Source organism: Fringilla coelebs (genome assembly GCF_963513975.1).
Source record: "Fringilla coelebs genome assembly, chromosome: 16".
NCBI classification, from domain to species: Eukaryota; Metazoa; Chordata; class Aves; order Passeriformes; family Fringillidae; genus Fringilla; species Fringilla coelebs.
Window position 1 is genome coordinate 14,061,636 of NC_140042.1, and position 22,188 is coordinate 14,083,823.

The 22,188-nt window shown below is 41.2% G+C and overlaps 1 protein-coding gene across 6 annotated transcripts in view; it reads right to left on the reverse strand.

Moving 5' to 3' along the window:
* Positions 1–22,188, reverse strand: part of CREBBP (CREB binding lysine acetyltransferase) — a 97,473-nt gene that overhangs the window by 69,623 nt on the left and 5,662 nt on the right. For 5 of the 6 annotated variants that reach the window (XM_084216533.1, XM_084216532.1, XM_084216531.1 and 2 more), the window contains exon 2: positions 13,058–13,770. In XM_084216533.1, the coding sequence (XP_084072659.1) occupies positions 13,058–13,770 (713 nt within the window). The remainder of the gene's footprint in view (positions 1–13,057; positions 13,771–22,188) is intronic. The other variant, XM_084216534.1, reaches the window with a different exon arrangement.

The following is a 22,188-nucleotide window of genomic DNA, read 5'->3' on the forward strand; positions in this document are numbered from 1 at the left end:
GGAATAAACCACGACAGACTCGCAGACTGACATCTCCATGAAGGAAGGCAGAGACCTCTGCCATCACCCTCTGCATTAACAGCAGACACTACCCAGGGCCCTGGAGGAGCCACCACCATTGCCAGCATTGTCCTGTCAGCACCTCAGAGATTATCTGAGGACACGGGAGGGAGCTGAAAGCTTGACAGGAAGCAGTTTAGAAGACCCCTGTGGTGGAGGTGCTCTAAAAGAACTGCAGCTTCGACAGTGGCAGTGTGAGGACACACAGCCCCAACCCACTGGGCGTGCTACTCTGATCTGTTCTGACAATAGAAAAACAGGAAGGTCAGAACCACCTTTTTTTCCCTCACCAAACTCTTCCCACACCTCTGAACCTGACAAAATAACTGCAGGAGGAAGTCACAAAGTCAGCCTTTTAGTGAGCCACTATCCCTGTATTATTCTGGACTTAGTCTATGGTATAAAAGCTAAAAACCAATTTAAGTCCCAGATTAATAATTTAAATTATTTCAGAGAACAGAACATGCCTGTCATAGTTAAAGACGAGAGAGAGCAGAGGCATCCTAGATCTGATCTGTTTTGATAAGAGGCCAGATCTTCACAAACTAACAGCAGTGTTGAAGAGTTGCATACGTGAGAGCTTGGCTGTTCAACAGTGTAAATTGCTCTAGTAAAACACATCTGCCACTCACTACTGCTTTCCTCTAAATCCCTGGATTTGCAAGGAAGGACTTCTCCCTACTTCCTCCTGCTGTATCATCGACACAACTGTGTGTGAAACAAAACACTAAAGGCTGAGGAGACAGCAACTATTCCCACCCTTCCAGGGCTGCTGTAAAATAAACTCTGATGCTGTTTTCTGAATGCCTGAGCTGGAACTTCAAGGTTCCACTTCATCAATAGCCTTAGCTGAGAGGAGCTGTGCACAAACACCCCAACCCTTACAGGGCCACAGCCACTCAGAATCTCATGCTTCACCCAACATCCTCAGTTACATCATTGAGGTGTTGGGGACGCTTTTCTTCTCTCTCTCTTTCTTGTTTTTATTTTAGAAAATAGATTAAGCTGGCACAAAATGGGAATTCTGCACTTCCCACTATCCTACACATCCAAGCAGTATCCTTTGGGTTCAGCATGAAGAGAATGACTGGGTACAGGCCCAGTTACCTGCTCCTGCCTCCAGGCAGTCACTGTCCACTCCACTACAGGACAGGGATGACTCAGAATTTCTGGACATGCCATCCCAAGCACCCTTTACTTCCTTTTTTATGGGTCTCACCAAAATCAGCCACTTCATACTCTGTTATTAGATTAAGCCTTTAAATCCCTGGCCCTCAAATTACCACACCTACCTCAAATCTGGGCTTTCAACACACGAGTTGGTTACAATACTCAGCATTTTGTTCCTTTTTTCTCTCTTCCCATCCACTGCAAAGTTTTTACAAGCAGCACGTTACCTTGCTTGGCTTAAATATCTTAACTTTCTTCCTTTGGATGTTTATTCTCTCTCTCAAGACAAGGAAATCAAACAAGTTGGGTGTCTCAGATGCTCAGAAGTTACAAACTGAAGTCTACAAAGTACTGTGAACGAAGGAGTCAATCTTCTCTAGGTAATGGAAGACCTAAGAAATTCAGACTGACAGGCAATTCAGCTGCTTTTAATGCTGTTAGTGACAGTGAAAAAGGACAGGACTGCTTCCATAATGCTGACTCCTGCTTCCCAGAGAGGTAACACACAGAGACAGGAACCTGTGCCTTGCCATCTGCACAGTTCACCAGCAGGTCCCAGGTGAGCAGAACACGCAGAGCTGTTCCAATCTGGCATCACCCCTCTGGGGTTAACCCCTCCTCAGCTCCTGGGTGCTGTGCCCCAAGTCCCAGCAGTGCTTTGCTCACAAACTCAATACCAAAGAGCAGCTTTCCACCAAGCACAGGCCGAGGACTTTGCTCTTTGGACTCTTATCTCCCTCTGGAATGAGGCCCAAGCCTCCAGCACGAAGCAAGGTCCACCTCACTGATTAGGGCTCCAGGAGAAGCACAGAAGACAGGTCCATTAGGAATTCATGCTCATTTGGGAAGGGGAAAGACAGGCTTTCTTTACTACACTGGCATCATCTTGCATCTGTTTACTGACAAAAAAAAAGTAAGTCTTTACTAATTGCTATTTCATCCTATAGTAATGTGTTCCAAAAGAAAGTCACCATGGCACTTGGAATGTATATGCCAGAGGGACAGATGGAGAGGCAAGGAAAAGATTAATCATTTTATGGCAGAAAGCCAGTGGTGTTACCAAAAAAAAAAAAAAAAAAGTGAATTCAGTTCCAGTGCAAGAATGGTGGCAATGATGTTATCTGAGCTGAGGCGAGAGAGCTCACCTAAACCAACCTGCAGGTTTGGCAGTTTGACAAAACATTCAGTTAAAAATACTCACTTTGAAGTCAGTAACAAAGAAAGCCTTAAAATGTAACATTTCAAGAATCGGATTTGACAATTAAATCATGATCTGGCTATCACTGTTCTGAGGAAGCCAAGCTCCAAGTCTCCCATCACTTTAAGCTAATTGCTATAACCAAAGCCTACCACAACAGATTCATGAAGCAATTACTGTCTTGTTCTTCAGCAGTAAATTAACTCAAATTAAAATACTCAAATGTCCAGGAATAACTGTAATTTACTTCATCCTTTATTACTAAAATTTGGTAAAACTAGAAGCAAAATTTTTAAAACCCCATTAAAAAGAAGCCAGGTGTTTTATTACCACTTGTAATAAGATGTGAAATTCTCTTCCAAGCATTTCACAGAGGCCAAAAAAGAACTTCAGTATTTCAAGGCCTTTAAAAAAAATGAACCCATGTTTCCCCACAATTACTGAAATACAAAAGACAAAATGTCATGGGAAAACCTTCTTTACAAATGATTGGATATATAGAGAACAAATTCTTAATACATTTAACTGGAAACCAACTTTTCCCAGGAAAAGAAAATCAAATGATCATATGCTTACACTGTATACATGCCTGAAGAAAGAAAGTATCTCCAAAATTCTGCACAAGCCTGAGTACAAACACAAAAAAATCTACTACAATTTCTGCACTCAATATCACTGTTGTACTTATGAAGCAAAATAAAGCAGAGAAGGTTTATTTTGTAATGAGTGTCACCTCTGCAAACAACAACTTCAAAGCTCTAATGAATAATTAGCCACAATTGATCAATACATTCCAATTGCTTCAAGAGCTTTTATAAGTGCCAAGCAGAGCAAGTGGCTTTTTTCAGATAAACAAAAATTATTCTTGGTATACAAGAACAGAAACTTAACCAGAACCTCAAAATTAACTGTAGATGTTTCAAAGGTTTGTTTCATCAAGAAAATCTAGTTTGGACATGAAGAATAATTCAACAATACTTGAAAAGAGAACTGTGAAAGGCTGAAATTCAGTGAAGATATGCCTCAACAGATACTCCACTGTATATTCACAGGCCAAAAATTTTATGAGTTAATTCCAGGAGAAGCCTCAAGGTGTACTAAAACACATTTATGGTCACACCAAAACACAGTTTTCTAACATAGGTTCCCAACTGAGTATCCCTGTCTTCCCCCAGTTCCTGCAGTTCATCACCATTAAGCTGAACCAAAGTTTAGGGACAGCAGTGATAGGCAAGGGGCAATGTCTTCAAACTGAAGAAGAGAAATTTACATTAGAGAACTGTTCCCTGTGAGGGTGGGCAGGCCCTGGCACAGGGTGCCCAGAGCAGCTGTGGCTGCCCCTGGATCCCTGGCAGTGCCCAAGGCCAGGCTGGGCAGGGCTTGGAGCAGCCTGGGACAGTGGGAGGTGTCCCTGCCCATGGCAGAGGGGGACCTGGATGAGTTTTAAGGTCCCTTCCAACCCAAATCATTCCATGATTCTGTGATTCTATAAATGCAGATTTCTATATCAAATTCAACTCAAGGGCTGCACTCTTTCCTTTATTTCCTGTACTGTGGATATCAGCCTTGCAGACTGTACCCAACAGAATTGCCAGCTGTGTCTGCCAGCACCTCAGCAGTGCCTATAGTAGGCTGGAGACAGCCAAGGAAAGGGAGAGCACGTCATGCTCCAAAAATTTAGTATTAAAAGAAATAAGCTGTTTTGGTAAGAGAAAACAGTAGCACTATTTAATAGGTTCTTTCCCCATTTATCTCCCAGAAGCTGGCCAAGGATACATTATCAGGCAGCCCATGGAATGTGATATTCCACAGAGGTGGCAGAAAAGGCAACAGTAGCTCTGAGGAGGAACAGCAACAGGAAAAGTAGCTCCAAAATATAATGAAAAGAGATATTCTGTATCCTTCCTATACAATGTACACTCTCCTTGACAGACATGCATCCTAAAGGAAGAGGGAAAACCCTGAAGGGAGAGGCTGTGACTCTAAAAGTAACTATACTTTTAAATTGCAGACCAAGGAGAAAAATCAAATAGACAAGACACAAACTCACAGTACAGGTTACATCAAATACATTAAAAGAAACAAAAATCAATATTGCTTACTCCAAGCAACTACTTAGCACAAATATCACAGCCTGATATTAACTATGGAGAAATGTAACTATAAATAATTTACACCATTATAATAATTTTAAAATAACTATAAGAGCCAAATATGTTTGTTTTGAAACACCACAGTGACTTCAAGAGCTACTGTGACATTTCCAGTCCTATAAAACATGCTCTCCTTGAAGATTTAACAATACCCATGAAGCTCTTGAGACAATTCTGAACAGGCTTTTAAACAAGGCAAGATCTGATGGTTGTCTCTAAACGGGATTAAAATTCAACAGTTTAACAAACCAGGCCTGTACACACATTCCCCACTGACAGCAGCTGCACAGAGGATGATCCAGAAATGCTTTTTAACCCAAGATGCCCCATATATCAGACTAAGGGAGCCACCACTGTTTGTTCCAAGAGAGAAATCTCATCTTCAACTGGTGGTGTTCCAACACTTGTCCATTAGCAGGGTACAAAGATCCTCCCGTCCTAAAGGCAGTTATTTAATTAAGTCAATTTGCCAAAAGCTTCAAAGGGCATTTGTTTTGTTTCCAAAACTCCCCTGACAAGCAGAGCAGCCACGCAGCCAGGGCAGCATTGTGCTGCAGTCACTCAGAGAACACAAATCCTTTCCATCCAAAACAGCAGCAGAGTGCTAAATAATCTATTTACCACTCCTCAAAAAATCTATTTCATTTCTTTTGGCAAGGAGGGCCCTATATTTAACATGCTGTATTTTCATTATGATTCACTCTAAAACAAAGGCACTGTTGAACCTTTTTTAGAGCACAGGACACAGTTATTTCCCAAACCTAAATAGGATTGTACACAGATACCAAAGAACACGTCCATCACTCTGGGATTTCAGAATCTTTAGAACATGTAAGCATGGACATTTCCAGGTGCTACTTACAGGTAGTTTTTGTAGCACCATGAGTCCAAAAATCATCTCAAGTCCTTATCAATCTAAATCTCAATTCTGCAAAGTATTCCTGGGATTACACACAAACAGTTAAAACACAAGCAAGCTTAGTGTGCCACTTCACAGTCACAGTAATTTCTGGAGTAAATAAAAATACTCTTTACTGTAATAGCAAGAAGGAGGAGGATAAAGAGGAGAAATGAGCACATACTATTTACAGCCCATGGACACAGCTACAGCAAACTGATGCCACATACAAATGGACTTCAGCTTCCAAACAAAAACCAACAAGTATTTCTTCCAAACATTCACAAGAAGAAAGGAAAATGCCATTATATTCTACCATTCTTTATCTCACCCCTGCAGAGTAAGCTAGCAATTGCGCCAGTAAGAATTCAGAATTATTTTTTGACATATGGAGGGAAAATGTGTATTGAAACACCTTTTCTAGTTTAACTCTTAATCAAGGTGAAGAATAATCTGCCCACTACAAAGTAGATTTGGGCATGCTTTGTGTAACCTCTTGTATCAAAATTGTAACCCCCTAGGAAAAAGAGTGAATTTCAAAATTCCAAAATGCAACTTTCCAACATAATCTTATTTTTTGTCTGATGGTTGAAGTGTCCTGTTTTCCTTCAACAAACTGTTCTTCACTTCACAGCTGCAAAAGGAGAATTGCCTCCTCTCACTGCTTCCAGTCCTGATCCATTTCTCAGGAAGGCTGACATGGTTTATCAAACTCTATGTAATCTTCCAAGTTTCCTGCACTGCCTTTTTTCTACAGAAACAGACCACCAGCATTTAGATTCCAGACCATAGCAGTGCCTGCTTTGACACATTTCTGTATGTCCTTCCAATTACAGGATTCCCAATATAATCACAGCTCACTGTCAAGCACAAATATTAAGTTTATCTTTTAAATAAGGGCAAGATTTGAGACCTGCTAAAAGGTCTTTTCATCAGAAAGGCTCCTGTGAAATCATATCTACATGCATGATTAGAGTCTATTAAGAAAATTACTGTGACAAAGATTTCCTTCTGACTGAAGGAACCAGGCATTTCGTAATTTCTACACACCAACGTTTCAGTTGGCAGGTTTTCCTCCCTCCCAACATCTGAGTCATTTTTAACCTGGGTATTAAAAACCCCAAACTACAAACAGCAGCAGGAAGATATGTGAAAGCAGTCTGAAAACTGGAAAGACGTCATCTCAGTTACATCTATCAGTATCTGGGAGTTTCTGTCATTTTGACTAACTTGAAACAACACTGTAAATCCTGCTTTTAATCAATGGCTTCCAAAGGAACTGGTGAATCTGCTGGTTTCAGTCCCAAAACCTTCTTTCAGATAAACTTCTTAGAAATAAACCCCGCTCTAACAACAAAAACTGAAGATTGACAAGACTCTTACCAGTATAATTGGTGGTTAGTGACAAAAACCTTAATGTTTGTGGTGTGTTATCACAGTAGAAGATAATGGCACAATTCTGCTCTGAAGAGATCCCATAACATTTAATTTTTGTCAGCTGGCTGATAAGCCAGTGCAAGTGCACAGAGAGGCTTTTGGGTGTGAAGCAGGAGGAGGAAACTGAGCTGTGGTTTGTCCCCACCAAGGCTGAGTGCTCTCTTTCTTGCAGCCCTGGAGCCAAACTGAACCTTGATACCTGCATAAGCCCCAGCCAAGTGCCTATCACTGCAAAGATCTTCAATTACATTGCACAACTGCAAACAAGACTTAACTCATGTACTAGAAACAGGAAACAACTGAATTTCAGGTGCCAGGAGTAAGAGTTGTGGGAAGTGAGCTTTTTAAATCTCTTTGACGTATCAGCAAACTCATCTGTGGAGCTCCACTTTCCACGCTCATGTTTCAAAACAAAACTGCCTCAGAGACTTTCATTTTACTACGAGTCAGTGAGTTTTGCTATTATGTGTTTCTCTGTATTGATAGCTTTCTTCTGTTGTATTATTACAAAAACACATATGTCTCACCTCAGTAAAAATGCTGTCTTGGTGCTCCTTGTTTATCAGAGAATGGAGCAGCTGTGGTCGAGTCTGAAACATTATTAGGAGTCCCCTGGAACTGGGAAGCAGCCCTGTTTGGAATATGATTTGGACTGGCTACTGGTGTTTGCCAGAGGCATGGTCTGCTAGGAGACAGGCAGCTTGGCAGCCGAGCATGGACAACTCCGTGGATGAGAAGCAAATTAACTGCAAGTCATGTTAAAACAATTCAGGCAGAATTCAGACAGATTGAGAGCCACCACAGAAACAAACAGCACCAGCAGTTTGCTAAAACACACAGAGCTGCAAAGGAATGAGAACATCTTCAGCTGACTTAATTCACAATCAGCAAGCGTATCTAAATCTGATACTCAGCAAGAGCAACTGGGGGATCTGTTTAAATAAATAGTTGGCTTCATTTTTTTCTCATCACAAATTTTCCTTACCACAGTTTCCTCACAACACCGAGACAAGTAAAGTAACCATATACATTGTGTGAATCCTGCTCTTTAACACAGCTCATTATCATATTTAATTTACTCAAGATTAATTTCAAACACCAAAACACCACTCAGTGAACAGCACAGGGAGCAAAACTGTGAATGTGCTTGTCCAAGGCACATGTATTAGACAGACACCCTGCCTGGAAACAAGGACAGAAATCACTCCTTTTATAGCTCAACATGAAAAAGCCCCGAGACAACAGGTTATTCTCTTGGTAGAAATAATGGTTTGACTGGTTTCTGAAGTTCACTTCTGCTAAGAGTTCCTCCTCCTATTTAATGTGAACCTACTCTTACTGAAGCATACACTGCCATGTGGCTATTTTAACTGAAATAAAGTTGAAAGCATGCACTGTCCAAACAAATTAGGCCAATACCATTTAGAGGAAAAAACTGTTCTGCACTCATAGGCAAAAATCCAGCAGAGCAGATCTAGTTTTGCACAGTTAGTGATTGTTTTGAGTCTGTTCAGGTTTTGATGTCAATCCCACTGCTGGTACCACTTCCAGTGGGGTTTAAGTCCATACACAGAGGTAAGGAAAACTCATCTCTTGCACACAGCACTTGGAACTCTGTATCTAAACTCCCTGCTCCCTCCTGGAATACTACACTGGAAGATCTGCCAGCCAGATCAGCTTTTCCATCAGTTTCTCCCTGCACACAGATTCTATTTCATATCAATATTAGTATTTTCCTTCAGAGTTTTCAAAACAGGTAGATTGAAGTTATTCAAAATCTTCAATCTTCAAAAAGGTATCCCAAAAAAAAACCCAAACAACCATTAATGTTGTAAACCTCATAACCAGGTATGAAAATAAACATTTTCTTCTCATCTCTTTATAGATTCAGCCTGACCAAACAACTAGAACTTTTTCTGAGGCATACAGAGCCCCGTAATTTTTGATTAAAATGTGCCTGCCCTTCAGGAGGAAAGCTGAACTTGGGGTAGGTTTAAGGTTCTATAAAGAAAAATACTTTGAAAGGAGCCCCCAGCAAGCTGTATCTTCACTGCAGCTTAACAGCAATACCTTCTGCAGACTATCAGCCATGCACAACTCCAGATTTTTTTCCTTAATTTCTGCTGCTGGGTACCAGAACAGCCTTGTTGGAGTGACAGGAATCTGAAGTTACTGAAGAAAAGGTGATTCTTTTTACAGAATTGTATGAGGAGGCATTATAGCTTGGAAACACATGGAAAAGAAAACACTCATCTGAATGGGACTTTACCACTTCTTAAGGGAAAGAGCAGGTAGAAGAATCACAGTCCAAAACTCCTAACACAGGGCAAAAAGGAAGCCTGAGAACCATACAAAATAAATGGGCACTTCCCAACATTTTTTTCTAACTTTCCATGGGCTTTGATGGCTGTACTAGACACGAGGAATGCATCTCAGCAAGAGACTCTCTAACAACTCATTGAAAGAAACTCAATTTCCAGCCTTTGCCAGCCCCAAAGAGCAGGAAGGTTTCATCTCCTCCACCTGGGAAAGATGAGCTCCCACAGCACCGAGGAGTGTTAGGCACGAGCATGTCTCCAATGAAGAGCTCATTCTATGGAAGCAATGACCATCTGCTGAGCTTTGCTCCTGCTTATCACATCCAACAACCAACAATCTTAAAAAAACACCTCTAACAAGAAGTTCTGGATGGTTTGAACATGTTTTCTGGACTTAATGGACTCAACAAAAAACATGGTACAACACAAAAGGGCATTTCATTACTGCTGGAAATGATTGTGACAAGATGATCTGTCCCTCTACTCCCATCAAGTAATAATTGTTCAAAGACAAATCCTTTCCTCTTTAAAGCTGATTTCCTAAGGAACTTCAACCCAGTCCAATAAAAATTTTCCTTGTAGTGTCATCCAAGAAAAAAGCGCCACAATGCCACAATTACAAGGAAAATTGTTACAGCAAAGGAGACTGCCAGTGAAGGGAGCAGAGATACACACAGAATCATGGAAGAGGCAGTTCCTCAAAGGTTTCCAGGTATCTCAGCAAGAAAAATCACTGATCTTTGGAGTATCATGTGAAATCTTAGCTCACATCTCTACAGATTGAGGAAGTACTTTAATCTCTCCTTGCCAATAGAAGAATAATGGTCTTGATATCAGCACCTTCTTGCCCTCTGACACTGAGAATTAGTTCTTTTCCATTCCTGTTTGAATAGGTTAGGGCTAAGGTTTATCTCCACCTTTGGCTCATGCAAGCACAGGAACATAAACCTCAGTCACCCTGCTCAGTCCTGCCTTAAAATAACAAGTCCAGAGCAAAATGAACAATCATGGTTGATGATGATCCACATGAAATAAATTGTTGCAGTTTCTGAGATCAGGTGAAGGGACCAGATTCTGGATATTTCTCCTTCTTTTTCTCTTAATAGAAATAGAAAGAATGCTTATATAAACACACCACAACAAACAAAACCAGAAAAAGGAATGGATTGATTAGTCACACACTAAAAAAGGGTTAGAACCAACCACCACAGAAGCAAGGTCTTGCCTAACAAAACTGGTCCCAAACCATAAAGGGTCACAAGTTCCCCACACTGCATATAAAGACACTGAATTGAGAAAATGGGCTTCAGAGCTGTACTTGAACAAGGTTAGTCAGAGATGCACATCACTTATTTGTAATGTAATTATAAGATCTTACTTTAAATAGTTATTTTACATTTTGTTTTTTCTGCATTTGTACTTCACAGCTCTTTCTTTCCCTTAGGATATTGCTACAGTCATCACCCAGAGAATTTCTTTCCAGCCTTGATACAGATACAGCAGGACAGCAGCTACATTTTAAGCTGTTTAGACAAGTTGGACACTGTTCACTATTAGGTAGATCAGCTGCCTCACCACTTTTATTACAGCTCTTTAAATCTTTTAAGCTGTACACATTAAGTGGTAAACACCAGGGAATCAGGAAGTGAAAAAACAAACTAACCCAAATTCTCCTTCAGCAAAAATTTCAGTTTCAGAAGAACAGACAAACTCACTGAAGTTTTTCTTTGCTTTTCTTAAAAGCTTTCCTGGAGCATCAATAAGAAAAAGCTAACACACAATCATGGCTGATAATCCTATTAGGACAATAAACTGGGGGATGGGGAGAGACTGGAAAAGGATACCAATCCTCAAATGCCAACTAAGAAAATGGCAGAGATAACACTGCTGCTTGGTACAAGAAAATTCAGGGAGTAAGTATTTGTTCCAAAGTGGAAACATAAAATTTTTGTGTAAAACACTGAACTCTGAGCAGGTTTAAACTCTCTTTACTAAGAGAAAAATAAGATATATATATAGATATATACATATATATAAAAGTAAAACTTCTTAAAGAAGGACATCGCTTTTAAGCTTCATCTTATTCAACAAGAGATGGAGCCCTGGAAAACACCAGTTTTTCTGTTTTACTTGGCCAAGTTTTAAAAATTATTTTCTTTTAAGTGCACATTTAAAGAAGCACCATTTTATCACTTATGCTCTGTCATAAAAAGTCCCTTCACTATTCTCTTCCAGTGTATTCCTTGCTCAAGCCAACTTTACTTTGCTTTTTGCACATGTGTAAACTGAGGCAGTCTGGGTCCCTTTCCTGAGCTGGTGAATCCATTTGCAGCTGGCAACAGGCTAAGCCTGAATTCCTTGAAATCTGGAATTTGTCTGAGATTTGGCCTGTTCTTTACCAGAGGTGGGTTTGTTTAAAATAAATCAAGACCTCACACAAGTTCCCCCATCAGGCTCACACAGACTCTCAGCAAGTCCTTTGCTTTGGGGTAATTCTACTTCAGCTGGTTCACATAAAACTGGATAGCGACTGGGAAAAATCTATTCCCAAGAACTTAGGTATCTGTAAATTCACAGAAATAAGCCAGATAAATAGAATTCCTCACTCTTCCCACAAATTTCAAAGGAAAACAAAAGAAAGATAAGATGACTCTCTTTCAGTGCAGACCAATCAACTTCTACACAACAAAATTAGCTGTCTCCAGCCTCCAAAACAGTTATGTCAACTTTCAGATGCTCTGACCTTCACTCATAACACAAGTATCTCTTCCTTAAGCAGAAGCATCTCTTCACTGCAGAGAGAATGCTTTTTACGGTTTTTATTTTTGAAAAAAAATTAAGATTAACTACACAGTACTCCAAAGTGATATGAGCACCACTTCAGAGTACAGGGCACACACTTTCATGTCAGACAATGCAATTTTTTCCACAATACTAACACATCAATGAATTAACATTTACAGGCTAATAAACTACAGTGACAACAGCTACTGATGTATGAATAGATAAAATATCAGAGATAAAAATTGACCTTTTTTCTACATATCAGAACATGGTGGGTTTGCCATCAAAATTTCATGAAGGAATTATACCAAAACAATCCAAACAAGAGATAAGGCACAGGGCAGGAGGAGCAGCAGTCAAAACACTGCTCTAAGCTCACACCTGGAAAATAAAGGACTAAAAAGCAGTAACTGTATCAAACAGAGAGCCAGAGCAGTGCCCCATGACAGAAGCAGATACTTCCAGGTATATATTCCCTGTCCTGATCCACAATGGCCACTAAATTAGGCTCTTGCCCTCCCCTTTCACAGTTTGCATTAGCTTGGCAATCTACGTGAAATTTGATGTTTCCAGATCAGTTCCTCCATATTTAAAAACCATTCGCTGCAGGGCTGCTGACAGTGGTCCTTGACAAAAGGAGCAATTGCTACACCTCTCCCTTCAATCTCCAAGTGTTCACCTTGCTTTAGAAGATGGCGTTGTCTGGCAGCTAAATTGAGATCCTGCACACGAGAAATCATCTGCTTCCTTTCTGCAGGATTATGCTACTCTTTTCTAATTCACTCTGCTAAGATACTTTCCAACTTTTAGCTTCGAGGATGTCTTTTTCAACAAGTGCTTTCATTTTTGATTACATGAGAAGAACTGCTTCAATTATCTCCTTTTCACAATATCACTGGTGACTGAAATGGGTAACTACAGACTCAAGAAAGCACATCCTTTAGTTCTGTCCCAGAAAAGGATCTACCGTGTTTCCTAAACACCTGTATGGAGAAAAACAAGTGCAATAAATAGAATACAGTAAATGGCATGTACATACTTTAGTAATTGCTCCTGTCTGTGCTGTGTTCAGCCCGGTGTGCCCAGCCATCTGTGGAGATACTTGGGTTAAAGTCTCTGCCAGCACACTGCCTGCATTCCCCTGCATGGCAGGGGCAGAATATTGCATTCCTGCTCCCCTTCCTCTTCCAGCTGCCCCAAGAGATCCATTCATTACCTGCCCTTGTCCTTGCTGAGGCTGATTCATTAAACTGTGACCAGAATTACTGTTGAGAAGGCTCTGGTGTGTCTGACTGAAATTAGTATTCATACATATCCCAGGTCCAGTCTGTGATGTTGCAGGGCTGCTCGTCACCATTCCCACTTGTTTTTGTGCTTGAGAGTTCAGAGTTTGGGATGCAGGTGTGGTAGGTCCAGAGGTGCTGGCTGCTTGCTTGGCCAGGCCCGGAGCTGCGGAGTCTCCTGGGTTGAGCGGGCTCTTGCCCATGGCGCCCAGGCTGCCGATGCTCGCGCTGTTCGGCTGCCCCTGCACCTGAGCACCGACTCCCTGCTGCACGGGGCTGCTCGAGTTCACATTGCCAATGCCTGGGTTCAAGGAAGAGCCGCTGCTGCCCCTCAGAAGTTCAGAAAGTTGTTTGTGTTTGGAAGCCGCATCTGGAACGAGGTTCCCACTGCTATTTAAAAGGCCCAACTCGCCATTGGGGATCAGCTCATCAGGAAGATCATTTTCCAAGTCAAACAAAGATCCGAAATCTACAAGTTAAAACAGAAACATGGGTGAGAAAACACGACAAATGAGTAGCTAAAATATTTATCTTTGCTACTTTGCTAAGTGTTAACAAGGACAGGCATTCAGGATGTCTTTACCCAGGACCAGGAAGTGAGGGAGGGTCCCTGTGACACGAACTCCAGAGCCTTTCAGGGCACAGCCATCACACACTGTGCACTCACAACCACACAGGGCACAGCACTGGCCAATAAACAGGTTTTCTGGCAAGAATTTTGACAAAACGAAGCTTAAGAAAACTAAGGTGGCATGAATACAATGATCTAATCTAATGCTTAGATTTCCCTTGTTTTGGCTAAAAGATGAAGGCAGAAATAACAACAGATTTTTTTCCTATTGATTTATGCTCCCAAAAGAGCAATTACATCACCTTTTCCAACCTCCTCTGTAATCCCAAGCCACCGCATTTCACCCTGCAATTCTACCCTGTCATTGATGTGTGCACATGGCCAAAGAACATCTTCCAGCATTGCTTCAAAACCTCACCAAAGAACAACAATGATTTTCTCAGCAGTTTGACCCCAGTTTCACATAGAAAGACATTTAATATCAGCTTCTAGTCATTGATTTGTACCACGATCTGCTACCTCAGAAGATCCCGAAAGGGACTCAGCATTTTCTCCTTGTAATGCCTCTTGAATCGAGTCACTGCTCGATTCCTGAACAGCTCAAATAATTCAAATTGCTCTGTAAGTGCCCAGCCATCATTTATCATGCCCAATATTGACAGAGGTAATCCACACACTCTCCAGATGAGCAAAATAAATCAATCAAATCTTCATTAAGCCACTTGAAGGAACAGCTCTGCCTGGCTGCAACATCCAGACTAATAAAAAGTGGTGGGGCTTTTTTTTTCTTTTAAAGGACCAACTCAGGTTCACTAAAATATTTTATTGCACATCATAAGCAGCATCTGTGTAACAAGGTTATTTTAGTATGTAACTAAAAAACAGAATGTTACTTCACTGTACATAGGTACTTCCATGTAAAAATAAGCTACATATTTGAAGATATAAGGACAGGCACATATTTATAAACATCTAAGCAGACCAGCCTCAATACACCAGAGTAGTGTTCAAACACACAACACATCTTGGAAGAGCTTTCCAATCCAAGGATGTGAACTAAAACAATCACTTCTCACTGTAACATAAATGAGTGAAAACATTATTTTGACCCCCAAGCCAGCCCTGACAAACCCCAGTCCTTCACACTGAGCAACAAATCACATTTTTTCCAGGTTAGAGCAAAGAAGAGTTCTTTACTTAAGAAGGATATTCCAAAGGCTTCATTGTTTTAAAGTTTAATTCATTCTTCAACCACAAAACGTTGGTGCAAGAGCCAGGCTGCAAAAATGATGTAAGGTGGTACACTGAAAAGAAACAACAAACCTCAAGCAACACAAACTGTATCACAAAGCACAGATGCATCACCAAGCCATCTCAGTACACTTTAAAATTGTGCATTTTATCAGCATGGGCATTTCCAAAAATTAATAATAATGGTCAGACTAGCAATGCCTGGTGAGTTACACAAACAGGCACAGTAAACAAAGACAAAACCATTAAATTCTGGCTGGTTTGAGGTGCTCAGAGCACCATGTCCTTCAGGGGCTCACACTCTGCCATCATCACCTACTGGAGTCAATAATCCTTCCAGGACTGCATGATGTTGGCTGTAACTCATAGCCCCTGCTCCCTTCCAAGCAGGCAAGGAACAAGCTAACATTTCATTTAGCAAGATTCAACAAAGTATTTTTAATTTCTCTTACTTGCTGCCTTTCCTTTCAGGTCTTTAATTCATCTTTCCTGATTGTCTTCTAGAAAAACTCCTGGTGTACCTTTGAGTCCATGATCGCTTCATCTCTCCTCCAGTTTCGCACAAAACATCTCAGCACTGACCAGGCTGCAGTTTGCCACTTCCTAGACATTTTGGTTCTACTTTTCCTCTTCCAAGATTTCCCTATTTCAGCTGGGGATTCTGGGAGGCTCTGGGAAGGCTCTGTCACTGGCAGTGGCTGCAGCTGGAGCCTGACCAAATCCATCTGCCCGGGCATCACCAAGGGTGGCACACGGGGCCGGGGCTGAGGCTTCCCCTCTCTTCAGCTGCTCTCACCACCCCAGCTCCCCCAAGTTCAAGGTTTCCAGTACTCGTTCCCACAACTTCTGTAAATCCCACAAAAATGTGTTTTTCCAAGCTTCTGCATCAAAATTGTTAATATTTCATGGACAATAGATGTGTGGGTGCGGGGATAGGGGCAAAGAAAAAGAGACAAAATGTCAAGGGGGAAGATGTTGCTGTGGCTTAAAGAGTAGTTTTTTCCAGCTGTATTTCAAAATGGGCTGCTGGAGTATAAATGCTCAATTTGGTTTTTTGCTTGGCTGGCTGGACTCTCTCAGTCTTGCCAGAGCCAAGAACTGGAAATGTTTTTGCAGTTTACAAAAAAGAGTGAAGAAAGCATTTGGGAATATTGCCACTTAAAACCTGAAATAATCTACCACTCCTAAGCTCCTGTAAGAAGGCTGTACATTTAGGTTAGACATGGAAAATGTACTGCTCTGCCAGCAGGAAAATAAAAAGCAGGTAAACAACTTAACACAATGGTCCTGTAAAAATTCACCAAGAATTCAATTGTTCATGCAATGATTAATCATCTTCTTTTATATTTCATCAGAGTCATGCACATTAAAAACAGCAACACAAGGCACATTTTACAACGGTTATAAAATACAACAGAAAACAAAAATCTACTTGAGCATGTCTGCAACAAATCCATAAAGATAAGAGATTGTCTTGGCAGTTATAAAAAGAATAAGTATATTTACACACATATAAAAATCTGCCATAATAAGAACATGGCCCATTTCTACTGACAGAGAAATGAAAAGCAACTGCAGTCCCTCCATCATCACAAGAAGAACAGAACTGATCCCATTCTCAATGCTTCAACTGTTTCTCAAAGGCAGCTACCAGGAGGCTAAAAACCAAGGGATGCCTTTGCCTTTACATGCAGTTACCTGAAGCAATGGTCAGGGAACACCTTTGCTGACAAGTCCCACCAAGCTTCAACCTGCTCCATCCTCAAAGCTGCCACGCACCCAGCACACATCACATCAGAGCAGGAAAAGTGGTCTGGATTTTAAAGGAGGAGAACAGACACCCTAAACCCAAAAGGCACATACCTCTAACTCAGTGCTCATGAAGCAGCACAGCTCACTAAGGCAGCAGAAATTCACCTCGTCGTGTCTTGTCTCTAACACGGCACCTCTGATCCTCAAACTCATACTATTCATTACCTCTGTCACATAAACCCCTACGTCCTCTTAACAGCAAAGCACAAAAAAATAGAGATTACATTTTCTGGAAGGCATGGAAAAGCACTAGGCAAGTACCACACCCCCACTCTTTCCAAAGGGCTCCTTCTCCAATCTGAGCATTCTGCGTTCCTCGAGCAGCTATTTTCACACACAGAAGATAACCACACTTGAGACAGTTTCTCTCCTAATTTCAGTCTTATGAGCTTAAATGTCACAGCTTTCTGCCTTCCTGGACAACACTTTCAGCAACCATAATTAAAAAAAACAAAAACATGTTCTGTTTCCTTCTAGGCCTTCTCAACAGAAAAAAACCCCCAAAACTCTGCTGCATCCTGAAGGCAGAACATTCTCATCTGTACAGCTGCTCATGAGTGTTACTGGGAGACTTTCCTAATATACATATTCAATCAATTAACTTGTTTCAATGTCACCATTTTTTCCCCTTTAGCTCAGCCTGGAGAGGTGACAAACATCCTAAGGTGTTTCATTATGTGTCTTATTATCTCAAATGTATCTCACAGCAAGCAGGAGGAGAACTATCAAATTCAGTTTCGTTTTTTTACAGCATAATCTTTGCTTGAGACGTGACTGGGAGTTGTCCTGTCACAAACTGAAGTCCAGCACACAAGCAGTATTTTCACCATGCCTTTCTTTCATGCCAACATAGCTGTTACATTTCAGTGAGCCCAATTTTGTTTTGTAAGGCTTCTTTCAATCATGCCAGACCCCAGCAGACAAAGCCTCAACAGTTCAGAGCTCCAGCCATTCCCTAAAATTCACTGTCAGGTAGCTCCCCTCAATAGCCACACTGTGTGGCACAGTCAGCAATTACCATGTCCATTCCAACTTCCTTTCCAGGTCTGAGGAGTCTGTAATTTATTGTTTCACAAAAGACAATTATTGTTGGCATTTAATGTTTTAGAACAATTAAACAACACGTTCACGGAAAATCTAAAATTTCAGTAAGGAAACTTCAGATTAGTGTCTTTCCCTGACAAGACATGGAAAGCTTGGGAACTGACATGCATCTGACCTTGACTTTCAGCAGAGCAGAATCACTTGTTCTGAACAGCACGTTTAACAACCAGGTTGAGAATGATGGTGATGAGGGCCCCGGCTGGGTTAAGGAGACCCTGATGGCTGGGTGGAGGGTGATGAGAAGGAATAAGAGATCCAACATTGAGGATGTGGATGAGTCTTAACAATTTATGGCTTGAATAATAAGAGATTTGAATATTTAATTAAATTTCTACCTGCTTGATTGTTTGCACTTGGGATGAGAAAGGAATACAGTCTGGGTTGCTCGTTCCTAAGTCACGGGAGTGGTCAAAACTCAAATGTGCTGGTATGAACATCACCTTTTGGAATCCTTGGGACTTATCTCTAGAAAATCCATTGGAATCATCATTACAGCTCTCTCTTGTTGACAGGCACAAAGTCACTCAGGCTGGAAGGGACATCAGGTCTGACTGCAGCCCAGTCCTCCACCTCCTCTCAAAGGGCACATGCTCCAGCCCCCAAACTCCTGAGCAGCCTTCAATGAACTCACTCCAGCTCCTCCATGACCTTCCCAGTGATGGAGAGGAGGCTGAACAGTCTGTATTGTCCTTTAACCCTTCTTGAAAATAGGTTTAACACTTGCCTTTGCTTGCTTTCCTGTGGCTGGGATTTTAGAGACAGCTCCTAATACTTCCCCAGTCCATTTTGGTAAGACTTCAGCAATTAGGTGACTTTTTAAAACTGAAGCTTGGTACACCAACAAGTCATGAAATTAATGAAAAAAAAAAAATCAGTTCTCTTCTAACCTTTACTGCAGTACCACCTGTATTCCTGACTCAGTGCCTGACACCAGCTCCACCAGCAGACACACGAGCCAGGATGGGGAAAATGCACATATCCACATCCTTTGTACCAGCACTAAGGTGTGGTAACAACTACCAGCTGATATAGGAAAAGCCACCTGCTCTGTCCCTGTCCTCCTCCTCACCTCCATGAAAAGAAAGTAGTATAAACTGAGATTCTTCCTTGGTCACACCAGGTTCAGTCCCCAGCCTCTCTTTCCACTTCCATGTTTTGTATCACAATGTCATAACCTCAAGGTTCTCTCTGCTCTACTTGTCCAAGTTGTCTCCATCATCTCTCTTTTGCTGTGCTCATAGTGACAACACAACCTGGGTTAAAAATCTAGAAAAACCTGAGATACTGGTTTATTTCAGAAGTAATTGGTGGGTTTAGGGATTATTCTACCCCTTCATAAAAATAAATCACAAATTACTTGAATGTTTCCCTATCAGTTACGAAGTAGTATATGAGAGCGCATTAAATGGCCCTTGCACCTGGCACTAAGGTTTATATAAAGAAGCAAATATGAAAAATATCCAGATAAGAAACTAGTCTCTAATCTCTTCCCAGATGCTAGAGGGGAATAAAGTCAAGGTAACCCAAAATGTGTGGCAGAAGCAGCCTAATGAGAGTGCTCACTCTGGTCTGCTCTTAGAAGCATCAGGTGGCAAATGATGGATTGTCTTTGCCTTCCTCTGCCCCTCTCCAAAACCATTTTTTTTCTTAATTGTTTCCCAAGGTATCTTCAGTATTTTGACACAGTTGCCATGTCTGCTCTTGTGAACAAATCTAAATCCCACCAGCAGCATCTACAAGACACACATGCCTACTGTCCCTGTACACGTGGCTACCAGGCAAACCCTCTTACAGACCAGAAGGCTTCAGTAAATTTATTTACCATAAGGAGAGAAACCTGGACAGAAGGAAGAGAAGGCAATCTGCCTATGGGTTGGGAGACACCACACATCAGCTTCTCATTCACAAGATCATCCTGATGAAGATTAAATACTTTAAGGTTCTTGGAGCACGTTAACATTACCAGAAGTGAGACTGCCTTCCCATCCTACCACAAACACACACATCGTGCCTCTTATCCAAATTTAACAGCTGACAGAACATTTAAATTCTGAATGACCCTTTTAAAAGGAATCATCTGAGACTCTGGCAATTAATAGTGGGCACTTGCTTAAGTCAGCATGACATGCACAGTCTGTACCAAGTTGGTGTCTGCTGGTGCCTGCCTTGAGTTGGCTCCCACAGCTGCCAGACCCACAGCTTCCCTAAAGGCTGAGCCACCCTCCCTGCCCACCTGGAAAGGGAATCAGCACATAAGGACACAAATTACCTTGACAAACAAACTTTAGCTGTGACATTCCCTGGCCAGAGACTTCTCAGTGAATATACTGCCAACACAGGTGGTTCAAGTTTTGAAGTGTTCAGCTACTCATTCTCCCCACAATGACTGACAGTGTCAGTGGTGAGAACTCGAGCTCACTTCTGGCTCAGGAGCTCCCTTCAGCTACACAGGTCCTTCTATGACAATTCCCACTTAACACAGCTTCTCCAACAGACCCACAGAACGGGCCTATTCTGGGAAGAGTGAAATATATAAATATGTACTTGAAATAATATAATGAAACAAGGAAAAAAACCTAAGCAACGTTACTATGAAACAGGCAAGTTTGGGGTCTCCTCCGTGATGTATAGAAGCCATAAAAAGTACAAATTCCATTCTTTTTAATGCCACTTTTCTCTCCCTATTTCTGATACCAAATTTAAGAGAACTGGCTTCTGCTTAGCAACTCAAATTCAGCTGTGCAAGGACATACAATCCAAAACAAACCAAACCATACACAAGGAAGATGACACTTGAAACTAACGATTTTTGTATATTTATGTCTAAAAAAACTTCCAAGCATAACTGACAATACCAAAAAACCCCAACTCTCTCATGAATATTTTCTTTAAAGCATTGATTTCAGTGGGATGAGGCTGTTTGGAACCATTCTACATTCTCATTAATACTTTCCTTTAGGGAGTTTATGAACTTAGGAAAAAACTTCACAGCAATTCCAAACCAGACTGATACTCAGTACTTAACTCAAGCCACTTGGTAATTTCCCCATCTCTCCTCTCCATGAGATGACACTACACAAGAGATGACACAGAAGTGATGTCATCAGCAACACTCACTAACCCAGCTACAGAGGTACCCATGGTGGCAAAGCTGGGCAGAGCAAGAGAGCAGCTCGTGCTCTCCTGGTGACACACACACCGACAGGGGCTGCAATGCAATGTCCCATTTTACTTCTCACTCTGCAGCAGAAGGGCTCCAGCTCTGATTCCTGTCTCTGCTGTGTCCAACTACAGCAGGAAAATGACATGTGCCCAGGAGATTGGGAGGAACAGTCACCCAGGGAAGAACGACTCCTTTCCCAATGTTGTCTTCCCAAGGAAGCTTCCACAGCACTAAAGGTGACCAGCAGGGAAGCTGGGGATTATTTTACAGACTTACAGATGTATAAATAAAAATATATCCACACACAAACTGCAAATCAAAAATATTGTATTTATCCAGTGTCATAAATAACATCCTTATTTCTCAGTGATGGCAAATAAGAAAGCAGGAAAGGAGGAGTGTGTTAAGAGATTTAGATTAAGAGTTATAATTATCACTACTAATAGAAGTTGCAGTTTTCTTTTAATTCACACTTATGATTCTGCAAAATACTTAATAGTATTTGTTGAAGCATCTTTATTAAAGAGTTTTCCAAATAAACAATTTAGGTTCTCTCTGTATCTTAGACATCTGAGAAGACAGATGGAAAACATAACATATGTTAAAAGGAAGATTTACAAAGCAAAAATTCTTGAAAGTGTAAACCAAATTAGGGTGGATGTGTCAGATTTCTAAGTTATCCCTCAATTTTTTTCCCTGTATAAGAACAAACCCCAGAATGTTTCAAATTGTGTTTTTCAACTACCCTCTCCACGCTGGTTTCACATTAACCTGCAGTATGTTGTTAATAGGGTGAGGGGCTTTTTCATGTTCTCTCTTAGCAGATAGCATCAGTAAGTAAAATATCTAATAAAAATAAACACTAAGAATATGTGGGGGGTTTTAATGTGAAGCTGCAGGTATAATAAAAAAGCACAGCATGTTGCTGTAGAAATAATTAATGGCACTGGACGATGACTCCAAGGAATGTCCAGCCAAAACTGAAA